Source organism: Larus michahellis, chromosome 9 (assembly GCF_964199755.1).
Source record: "Larus michahellis chromosome 9, bLarMic1.1, whole genome shotgun sequence".
NCBI lineage: Eukaryota > Metazoa > Chordata > Aves > Charadriiformes > Laridae > Larus > Larus michahellis.
Window position 1 is genome coordinate 41117322 of NC_133904.1, and position 11307 is coordinate 41128628.

Here is an 11307-nt window from a genome sequence, read left to right on the forward strand (position 1 = left end):
AGCAATACCAAATCAATCTGGCAAGGGTTTAGGAGCCAACCCTGCTGTCCAACCCTACAGTTCCCAGAGTGGTGGTAAAGTGGCTGTGTGTGCTGGGTAGAGGTAGCAGCTCCTAGCTTTGGCGTGAGCTACAGCGCAAACGAGTGAAGTTACTTGCCTCTGTGTGTTAATAGCTGTCCCTGAAATGGTTTCTGTCCATAGCTATTGGAAAAACTTTGTCGATAGATGAAAGTTACCTCTGCTGTAACTGCCGAAATCAAAGGAATTTTAGCTTGTGAATTGGATTCCCCCCTCTCTGTGGCCCATGATGATTTTGGTGATTACATGGGACCTACTATTTAATGCAGTGTATTAAAACAGCCTTCAGCAGTTATTTTTCACATGCTGATTCTGGTGAATTTGTCTAGGAATATAATTTGGCAAAAATACTTAGATTTTGTTTTTGAGTTCTTTTTTTGTATGGTTCATGGGAAATGCAAGACAGTTTCTGCTACTTTAGTGATACAGTCTCCTTTCCTGCAGAACCTCCTTGCATTGCAAGAGAGAGATACTGATGGCAAGGAAAGATGCCACAGACGCTTGTACAGAATAGAACGAGTTGTGTAATGACAATTTTCAAGCCATTAACCTACTTAAAAGGTTAATTTGGAACAAACTCAGTGCTCGAGTGGATACTGTGTTGTGCTGCCAGTTGGCAGTCTGGGCTATGGGAGTGGATTGGTGGAAGCAAATAGCTGTTGTGGAAGAAGCACACTCAGACTTTGTGTGAGAGGTCCTGGTTACACCACTTCCCAAGTCTCCTGCTGCTTGACCCACAGTGCAGGCATAGTGTAACTTTGGTAGAAAGCTTGCTTTTCCTCACAGGAAAATACCACCACCACCTTCGCCTACCTGTGCTAGCAATGAGGTCTATGAACCCAGAAATACTTCCAGTCTTGTGGTAGATTATGACTCAAGAGCAGTCAAAGCTATTAGTATTTCAGAGGAAATGGAAAAGGGATCTGTCTGATACAGCAAACTGCCTTCCCTGCCACGTACCTAAGTAGAAGCTCAGAGGAGTCTACAGAAGCAGCAGGTAGGTATCTGGAGCACTGCACCCAAAACTCTACCCTTGAAAACATTTGTGTAGTCTTAAGAGTAGTCCCAGAGTTCCCTTGAGAGAGAAGTTCTAAAATATACAAAATCTTTTCAGTGTGAATATAGGTGCTTGAGAATAGTCTTGAGGAACTGGGCAGCATCAATGGAAGAGTTCCATGTTGTCCCATCAACCCACAGAAGCAGAGCTTGCTTGAACTGCTGCTACAGATGTGGGAAGGTAGTCTTCATGTGCAGTAAGCTGTTTGCCTTTCTTCTATAATTGCTAAGCAACAATTAGCACTTGTATAACTCTACCACTTGCACAGTGTCATGTTTGTTTAATCAGTCCTCACAACAGCCCTGTGAGGTAGGTGAGTAAGCTGCAAGAGGAGCTTTTTTTTTTTTACTTACCCTCACTTTACACTAAAGCATCAGACCTATAGGTGTGACAGTTGTTCTCAGTCCCATTTCCCGCATGGGGAAGTTCAGCAAAAACTTTAAAATGACCTGTCTGAGGCCAGAAAGGGAGCCCGGGATTTTGATGACCTGTAGACTCCTGCTCAGTAAGGCCTCTGTTTTCACTCATTCCAACATCAGTCCAAGGAAGAATTTAACTCTTCACATTTAGTTTTCGCTTAAATTATGAATCTACTCAAGGCATGAAATGTATGGAAATGTACAAGTAATCTGTTAAATTACTGGTTCAGTAAGATGGGCCAGTAATCATGCTAAAGTATTCAGCAGTCTCATATTTACAGCTTTGAGCTATGTATTGATTTGTATATACATACACAGAGAACTACACACAACTTACTGCACATTGATAACCTACTTTTACAGGATACAGTTTTCATATACAAAGGTTAAACTTTTTTAATTATTAAAACACTGCCATCTTGAACATGAAGCAAACATTTTTTTTTTTTTCAGTTTGAAACAAGGTACTCTTTATACAAACCTAGTTCTGAATCAAAAGCCTGTACTGAAAACACTCCCCATCTCATTCCTGCTGTCTAAAATGCAAAATTTCACTGGCATTTGCACTTCAACATGAAGCATGGTTTCAAAATTAATAACTGTGTACTGATTCTTACGTCTCAAGTACTGTATGTAAGAGTTCCTCCTGAGAAGTGAATTAAGAATTACTTAGAAGATTGAAGTTATTCCTACAAAGAATTCTGAACCTCTGGACTAGCATCTGGTGACTTTGGGGATTTCAAAGCTTCAGATTCATGTTAACTCGAATTACAAAGATGAGATAGTTCCTGCTTCTATTTCTATAGTGTCAGAAATTATACAAGTCAATTTACTACCTGATTTAATGTTGTAGTAAAGGAAACCAATTTTTAGCAGAATTATTTCCTTTTGGTATGTTACTGAAGATGGAGGAACTACAACTCTGTGTTTGTGTGTTTTCTTTCTTTTTTTAAACGTGTCTCTCGAACAGGAGCTACTTATTGGAGAAGGCATTCACTTTCCCCTCCGTGGCTGTAGTCTGTGGGAGAGCTCCTAACAAAGTTCTTTGTTAGTGTTTGTAAGACTGGAGATGAGGTTTAATTGAGGGATTTGTGCTGAATGTTCTTTCGCTTTGAGTCTTAGTGCTGCAATGCTTGACGTTTTCCTTTCAACTGCTGCTGGATCAGTGAAGGCAGTAAAAGCAGGGTCTGACGGGGGTCCAGGAGCTTTCATTAGTACTGAAGCTGTTGTCATGAGAGGATTTAAAGCATTGAGAAACCTGTATTTGAAAGAAGTCAATATTATCCAAATTGAGAATTGTTTTGGAGAACAAATACTAAGTTGCAGCTTCCCCCACCCAAAGTATTAGAAAAAATTGTGCCAAAATTTCCAGTTTCTTCCAAATGTATTTTGTTTTCCAGAATGTATTTTAGCTTTATTTTGCAGTATAGCATTGTCCTTAAAAAAAACAACCAAAAAAGCCCCACCCAAAACAAGAAACCAAATACTTTTAACTAAAATAAATGAGAGATGATCAGATCATGCAGATACCTAGAACAGCAACCAATTGCTTAACTCCTAATGCTAAATCCTTTCTAAACAAACCTTGGATGCTGTAGATCAGCCTGTTCTGTGAAAGCAATAAACCACCTCATAAAAAGACCAATTTATGTGGCTGTTTATGCAGCCAAGTTGTTCAGACAAGTTTACTCCATATGAAAAGCAGTGTTTTTCTGTCTGTTAATGTGGAACTGATACAAGCTGTAATTTCAGCAAGAGGAGAGCGCTATCTTCTTTTATATATATATACACACTTACATATATACATGCCTATTATATGTATATGCGCGCATGCACACATGCTTTTTTCCTGTCTTATAGGGTGTGCTGCAGCAGCATTTTGCTGATAAATTTCAGGTTGCTGGGCAAGAAAGCCCAGACAGCAGGTTCAGCTGAAATGAATTGCTGGAGTTCTAGGTATCTGACTACAGAAAAAAAAAAAGGAGGCTTGCTGTGGGCTTGTTGTACGTGTTGAGAGAACAGCACCTGCCAAGGGAAAAGGACTGGAAGATCTCTTTCAATCTCTCTTTCTAGAGCTGTGTCACTCTTGCATGTTGTAACCAGGCTCCTGGTCTCTGAGAAGCAATGTGTAATACCTTCATTCTGTCAAATCACCTACAAGCCATGTCTGTCTGCAGTCACATCTTTATGGTGTATAATGCGTGTCAGTCTGTCAGATAAGGATGGACCTGGAGCCACCTAGATTACAGGAGTCTATGTGAAGACTAGAGTTCAATGAGACCAAAATTCCGGTAAGTGTGCACAACTGTTCTTCAAAGAGCAATTACATGTTAAGTTTTTACTAGCATGACTTAAAGCTACATCTTGCTATTCCTAATCAAGTGATCCTACACAGGAAGTAACCCCAGTTTAGTAAGTTTAATGATGGAAGCACATTTATTGAGAACATGTGAGTATCAAACTAATAAAAATGCAGTATTTTTTAACAGTTTTGAGATTTATGAAAAAAAAATGCAATTCTATACCTTCCAAAATGTGGATTTAAAATAGGATTTCTGAAGAGAGAAGTCCAGGTAAGACTGCTGAGGCCAAATGGCCCTAGAGTTGAAGGACTAAAGGCTGGAGACATGGATGGCACAGCCAATGTTGAAAGAGGCATTGACCTCCACGTGTGATCTAGGAGGGGAGAATGACTCAGTGGAACATCCAAAAATAGACCAAGTGGGTGCGTTAAGGAGATTCCTGGAACAGTCCCCAGAATTTCATTTTTTTCACGTTTCCTCCACTTTGCCCTTCTGTTTTGGAACCAGACCTTCAATAAGAAATTATAAAGGCATTAGCTGAGCTTACTCTGCAGTCTGTCTTACCAGCTACTACTGCATGCAGTGATAAAGGCGACAAAATATTCACTGTTAAACCAAAACCCACTTATTAAAGATCCATTCATAAACGCCTTAGAGGGTTTATTAAGAAATAAATCAGTTATAAATATTGTAAATTCGACTACTCTCTAGCTCTGACTGAATAGTCCCATATGTTTTAAAGCCATTGTAATAGACAAACCTATCACCTGAGAACTCATGATCAGCTATGAAAAATGATCATTCTTCCTTTCATAAGCTATTTATTGAAAATTAAATTTCAACAGAGCCATTCAAGAGGTGGCTATATCTGTACAGATACCTCAGGAAGCAACTTAATCATGACTGTTAAGAGTAACTAGGCCAAATATATGGTGTGTGCTTTTTACCTTGATAGCTGGACCATACATTTTTATACACAGGATTCAAAAGTAAAATGAGAAACTTTTGTAATCTACCGTGCATGCAAACAGCATATAGTTACATGAAAGTGATTAACTGAATTGCGGCGAAAGCCAATACCGAACTAGAAAATCTAGTAAGCAGTATTAGAACAGGGTATCAAAGTGTTCCTAAAGGGGCTTTAGCAAGTATTGGTTTTGTGTAATAAGCCATTGATAGCTTTTGTGTAATAAGCCATAGCCTGATTAGTCATTATTTTAGCCCATTAAACATGTTTTAAAGACTTTAGTCAATTGAATCTACAGATCAGAAAACTGACTCCTCACACTGTTATTCTTTAGTATTCACTGAGCAGAACCTTTCAGACCTAGGATGGTAGGAGAGAGTAGAGTGAAGAGCATGGGCTCTAAAACAAAGGAGAGAGGACCTAAACCAAGGGTATTTAAAAATGGATGCTGCTGCGGTTGAATGCTCAATATCCAAATGTACTCAGTTGCTCAGGTCTTCTAGCCCCCTCTGCACTGAAGGCCATTGAAGGTGGATTCTGAACTGGATCTGGAAGGAAAGGCATTAGCTGTGGCCCATAATCTCATTCAGCAGTCTTGTATATAACTACTGTTGAAATTCAGTGAGCTGCTTGCAAGCATGTTGTCTAATACTTGAATGCAGCAATCATGATTCAATATTTTGTAGAGAGTGGTAACACAAGGAACAAGAGTCACTGAAAGACCAACCTCTGTCATGTACAGAATTATGACTTCCTGAAATTTACTTCTGATTTAGGACAAAGGTAAACTTGAAATATGAAGGTCTTTTACCATACAATGTAGATGACTTCAAAATAAAAATCTAGCGAAGTCACTAAAACAAACTAAAATAATACAATTAAATTGCAAAAATTTAAGTCTCAAAAAAAATTATAACAGATGCTAAAAATAGTTATTCCTTTGGTATTAGTGTTTCTGAAATAGGAAAATTCTATAGAAATTTTTATTATGACAAAAATCTTTAGATGCAGAAGTTCTATGAATGCATGATTTTTTCAATAGTTGGTTTTTGTATCTGCAATTATATTTCAGCCAAACATGTTTTCAAAGACTTTTAAATTTCAAAAAAAACCCCAGGTTTTGGTGGTTTAAAGCTTCACTGCTTGCTTTAATCTCAGACATGCCATATAACCATTTCCAGTGATGTGACTTACCTTCAGGTGCTTACAGAATATTAAGAAGTGTGTTTGGAAGGAAAGCCCTCCACACACCACGGTGCTGATACCCAAACCAGGAGGCTGTAGCATGCCACAGCCTTGCTGTCCTGAGTTTGATGTTGTTCCTGAGAAGGCCATAGCACTCGCTATGGGCTTCTCAGGAGCCAGATGAAGAATTACTACTCTAGTTCTTTCATTGCATATATTATCTTTACACTGTAGAGTTACTGTCCTCCTGGAGGATGGATCCATACCCCTCAGGTTACGTATGTAACACAGAATTGTCTCACTGTACAGGCAGTCAGCAGAGAGGTACCCTTAGAAGAAAAGTCAGAACATCAAAATTTTGAAGTCGGTACTTAAAATTCTTGAGTGCTCTGACTCATTCTTTGGCCATTTCTCCAGCAACCACAGGCTTTAAATGATCAGATGTCTCACAAGGGAGTATCTGAACCAGTGAAACACCAGATGGCTATGCCTGCATAACAGTGAGGACTAGACACTTGGTCTGTATTAGTCTAAAACAGGGGTCTGGTAAGAAAAACGAACTCAATTACTGGGATCAGATGACTTTAAATTGCTGTTAACCAGTAATCCCAAATATTTTTAAGTGGAGTTTATCTGAGATCTCACAGGAAAAGACCACCGACTCAAAGGTGTTAGTATTTTCTATGAAAATAAAATCCAATTAAAAGGGCAGTGAACTGTCTTACACTGCAGATATGTAGATAAAGCCTCTCCTAGAAAGGATAAAACAAATGCTGCAAAGGTATTAACTTCCTTACTAAATCTTAGCATTGTTCTTCAATCTGTTCTTCATAAAGAAGCCTAACACGAAATGAGATGTCTACTTTTCTGCTTTCTCTGTCCTAAAGCGAATCCATCTGATCACTCAGGCATGCATTTTGACTGCAAGATAACTTTTTTAATGTTACAGGTGATTTTGGGTTTACAACTAAACTTATTGAGTCATCTCTCAGATTTTGTATTTATCAAATTGGAAGGAAATACCAGCACAGATATCTAATAATTATCTTTAGAAAAAAGATGGCTTTCAGTTTGTTACAGGTACAAACTCATCAATGCAAGTGATTAAAGCAGGCATGCCTCATACCTTACACTGACATGAGAAACAGCTTTCAAAATTTAGTGCATACATTATAGCCATTAACATTCAGATTTGTCATCTTGAACTTTTGTTAAGCAGTTTTCCTTTGCTTCCATTAAAGGCTTAACTTGCCCTTAGTCTATTTTCAGACACATTTGAAGGGCCAAACTAAACACAACAGGAACTGTTATACCAGTCTTAAAATTTTTATGGCATGATCGTAATATCGGTGGTAAGATACTTTGGAAAAAATGCCTTAATACACAGAGATGAGTTCTAAACCATGAAGTTTGAATTATGTGCTAAATATTACCCAGATTATTTTTGCAATTACTAGCACCACGTATATCTGACAAAAGAGATTTAGGTCTTTTAAAAAGAAAAAGGTGAGCGTGTAAAATTTGATAGCTTTCTTGCTGTAATTTTCCTTAAAATTGTATCCTATTTAATTGATGTAATAGCTAACAATGATAAAAAGACACATAAATGTGACTAACTGTATCGTGTTTCTGCTGTAGCTGAATACAGGATTGTAATCAGAAAATATGACAAGGATGCTTAGATCAGTTATATTTGTAAGGTAATGTTTTAACACTGATGCAGTTTATGGTACTGAAATACCCAAGTAATGTTTCACTCATATTAAGAAATTAAAATACCCTTTAACTTTTTCTTATTTTCCTCCCATCCTAACAAGATGAATTATGAGAAGCAGAATGGCAATGACAGATGCGAATGCTATTGAAGAGCATCCCAACGTGTCTTCAGATTAGGAAAAGGTTTTGCAGACTTTCAGACCAACTCCCTTCCCAAGGTAAGAAATACAAAGATTCTTGCTGCCATCTCCCTTCCTCTATAGAAACAAACAACGGGGGTTGGGTGAGGGGGATCTCTTTGAAGTGTTGCTGAAATGAGATGTTCATGGGCAATTTTTTTTTCTTATTTGTTCATTTTCACGTAAAACTCAAAATGCAAGAGTGAGGGACAACGTAGTAGTTGGTACCCATTTCAGCCGGTTGACTGAGGGCTCTTCGCAGAGAAACAGATCTCAATTTGAAAACACAATGAGGCAAAGTGGTCTGATTGTATTTGGTATAATTAGTTTCCTGGGTTTACACTTGAGTAAACAAAAAGATACCACTTTTAATGTCAGATGGTTTAGCCAGGTACCCTGGGAGAGGTATGGAAGTCTTCATTTCATATGGGACACCATCCAGAGCAACTATGAGCAAGGGCATATGAGGCAAGTATATTTGGGAATTAAAATAGCTTAAGTACAGTACATCACCATCTATGTAGCATCCATTCCTATGCATCCTCTTCCGTCCAGGCTAAGTTGTTCCCTGTCTACCATAGGACAAGAACACATACACAGACAGAGGCACTGCGCACTGGAAGTTCACCCTAAGCAAACTGTGCTGTGTGCTCGTGCCCAGGAGACTTGCGTTAAGATCTGACAAGGAGTAAGGAGGTGCAAGGAACACACCTCTCTATGGCTCCTTCCATCCACTGGGGATACATCAACTCTGGTATTTTGCTTGTGTTGCAGGCGAATTAGCTTGTTAATTCCTTTCTGACTCCATCAAACCTAAACATTTCCACTTCTTTTAGGTGAGTCATTAGGAGAAGAGTTCCTCTTTGCCATCTACCATTCCTTCACAGGTCAAATGGACTACAAAGCAAATAGCCCACAAAGTGAATGTAACAGTAACAGGTAACATAACAGCTTTTAATCCATGTCCTTTCCACAGGTAGATGCCATCTCTAATTGCCAAATATTGGGGTATTTCAGTGACTGTTGGTGGTAGGGAGAGGGAAAGGCACATAATTTCCTCCACGTCTACAAGACAAAAATGAAAAGTACGTCCAGCTATTCTCAGATGAGTCAATTATGAGTACTGTTCATACTTCTAAGGCTTTTTCTGAAGATGGTGCATATTAAAATAAAAAGCTAAAAAACTTACAGCTTTAGAGATGTTAGCTAGTGCAAACCATTGCAGATCCAGTGACTGAAGTAATAACAACATATATAAGCAAGGATCTGGCATCAAGAGTGACAAAGCTTTGCAGGAGTTAAGTAGGGCTGTCACACTGAGCAGCTGCACCACTTCTCAATCTTTCACAAGTATCCACATACCCAGAGCTGTGCTGGAACAGTACTTCAGCCAATATCTGATATGCAGCACAAGCCAAATTTAGTACAATTGTCATTTTGAGCTTAAAAATACTTCACACATTTTGAAAAAACTTTTTTTTTTAAGCTAATGTTTCTTTATGAAAAGGGATTTCTAGCTTATACAAGAGATGAATCTAAAGAAACTGCTTCTTAAGAGGGATCGTTAAGTATGAGTGCTTAGAGTCAGGAAAACTACTACGTTCACTTGTAGTTCCACAAAACTGCAGGCTGTGAGATGATGAGTACCTGTTTCTGTACGCTCAAGTTCTACCAGCGTTCCTATTATTACATCCCAGCTAGACCATAAAACTTTCCTGGACAGTGCCTGACTGTCCTATGAATGTCAAATTAATCTTTTATTTGTTTTAACCAGTCATTTAGAAGTGTGACTGCTTTACTGAGCTAAGTTAGAGCAAGAAAAGCGTGCAAGTTTCTCTGAAGCCTAGGTAAATAACTTGGGATGCCCCACAGAACCCCTCAGTTACTGCAAACCCACTGATTTTTTTTTTTTTTTAATACCGTTCTTATAATCTCAAAACAGGAGGCGGCACCTGCCTTTAGACCCGTGAAGGCGGCAGCAAACGTGAGTGTGAAGTGCAATTTGGGAATGCTCCTGACCCGCTGTTTCTTTTCCCGTGGCTGAGGTACCTTCCCAATTTCTCCGTCCTTGAACTCAAGCGGACGGTACCCCCCCCGGCCCCTCGCCCGACTGCGGGCGGGGGAACCAGGCATTGTTTGCCGTAGCGGCCCCACCGCTCACCTGGACGCGGGCTTCCGTCAGCTCCAGCCGCAGGGCCAGCTCCTCTCTGCGGGGGCACACACCGTTAGCCGCCGCGCTGCCTCAGCGCCGGCCCGGCCCCCCCGGCCCCCCGCCCGCCCCTACCTGGTGAAAACGTCGGGGTAGTGGGACTTGCGGAACGCGCGCTCCAGCTCCTCCAGCTGGAAGGTGCTGAAGGTGGTGCGGTACCGCCGCTGCTTTCTCCTCAGCGGACCCGGCGGCTGCGCCTCCTCGCCGGGCGACCGCCCCCCTCGCCCCGTCGCCACCGGCTCCTCCGCGGGGGCGCGCGCTCGGCCGGCCCGCGGCGGCGGTGCTGCGCGCTCCTCGCCTGAGGGGAGAGAAGCGGGGAGTTACCGTGGCGAGCGGCGAGCGCCCCGTCGCCAGCCCCGCCGCCCGCCCCGCCGTCCCTCACCGTGCCGCCCCGCGGCGGGCCCCCGGCCCAGGATGCTGTCGATGAAGTAGGAGGTGAGGAGGTGCAGAGCCGGCGGGGCAGCGGGGGTCGCACTCTGCATGGCGACGGGCTGGCGGCGGGCAGGGCCCCCGCGCTGCGCCGGGTTTTATTGGGGCGGGCAGCGCCCGGCTCCGAGCCCCAGCATTAGCATTTCATTAGCGCGCTGGCGTCAAGGCCGGGGGTGGGTGGCGCCGGGCCCCTCTCGCCGCGCAGGGGCCGGGCCCGCGGCGGCCTCCCCCCGGGCGGGCGGGCGGTCCGGGAGCTTTCCGGTCGGGGTTGCCCCACAGCGAGGCTGGGCCAGGCCCTGCCCTTGGACCGAAGCCGCCCGCTCACTCCTGCTCCCGGCGACAACTTTTTAAAGGCTCCTTCGAAGGTTTGCGCGGGTTTGGAGCGGCTGCGCTGAAGTTGTGCCGGTGCTCGCCGGGATGGGGGGAGAGCCTCGCCCGGCTCGTCGAGAACTGCCGCTGCTGGGTCGGGGCTCGCGTTCACCCCCTGCGCTGCTGCTGGGAAGAAGGGAGCAGGCGGGACAGCACCTGCCTGAGCTCGAGGAGTACGAGGGGGAACTCGCTCCCTTACACAGGAGGAGAAGTGTCACTGGGGTTTGGCTCCCCGTGGCCTTTGCTGAACTTAAACTTGTTGAATTCAGCTAAGAGTGACCTTGCAAAGTGCTGTGTGCCGACAAGCACAGGGAAAATGCACAAAACCGTGCAAGATTGAGCCGTTTTTCCTGGAAATCTTTAATTCCGCTCCTGCTAGAATTCTGTTGTTGGCAC

General features: G+C 42.5%; 1 protein-coding gene across 1 annotated transcript; it reads right to left on the bottom strand.

Moving 5' to 3' along the window:
• Positions 1 to 1316: 1316 nt before the first annotated feature.
• ESX1 (ESX homeobox 1) lies at positions 1317 to 10701 on the bottom strand. Its single transcript, XM_074601068.1, has 5 exons — positions 10496 to 10701; positions 10189 to 10411; positions 10066 to 10111; positions 4080 to 4366; positions 1317 to 2812 (listed from the first exon to the last, which is right to left on the bottom strand). Exons 1-5 carry the CDS (start codon positions 10593 to 10595, stop codon positions 2587 to 2589), a joined length of 882 nt encoding a protein of 293 aa, XP_074457169.1. The 5' UTR covers positions 10596 to 10701; the 3' UTR covers positions 1317 to 2586.
• Positions 10702 to 11307: the final 606 nt, after the last annotated feature.

What these genes read in the sequence shown, in the direction of transcription:
- ESX1 (XM_074601068.1), bottom strand. Translation starts at nt 10,595, where the DNA reads ATGCAGAGTGCGACCCCCGCTGCCCCGCCGGCTCTGCACCTCCTCACC. An exon ending in TACCCCGACGTTTTCACCAG is followed by an intron (nt 10,112 to 10,188) that starts GTAGGGGCGGGC and finishes GTGCCCCCGCAG; the next exon opens with AGAGGAGCTGGCCCTGCGGC. An exon ending in TTAAATCCACATTTTGGAAG is followed by an intron (nt 2,813 to 4,079) that starts GTATAGAATTGC and finishes TTTCAAATACAG; the next exon opens with GTTTCTCAATGCTTTAAATC.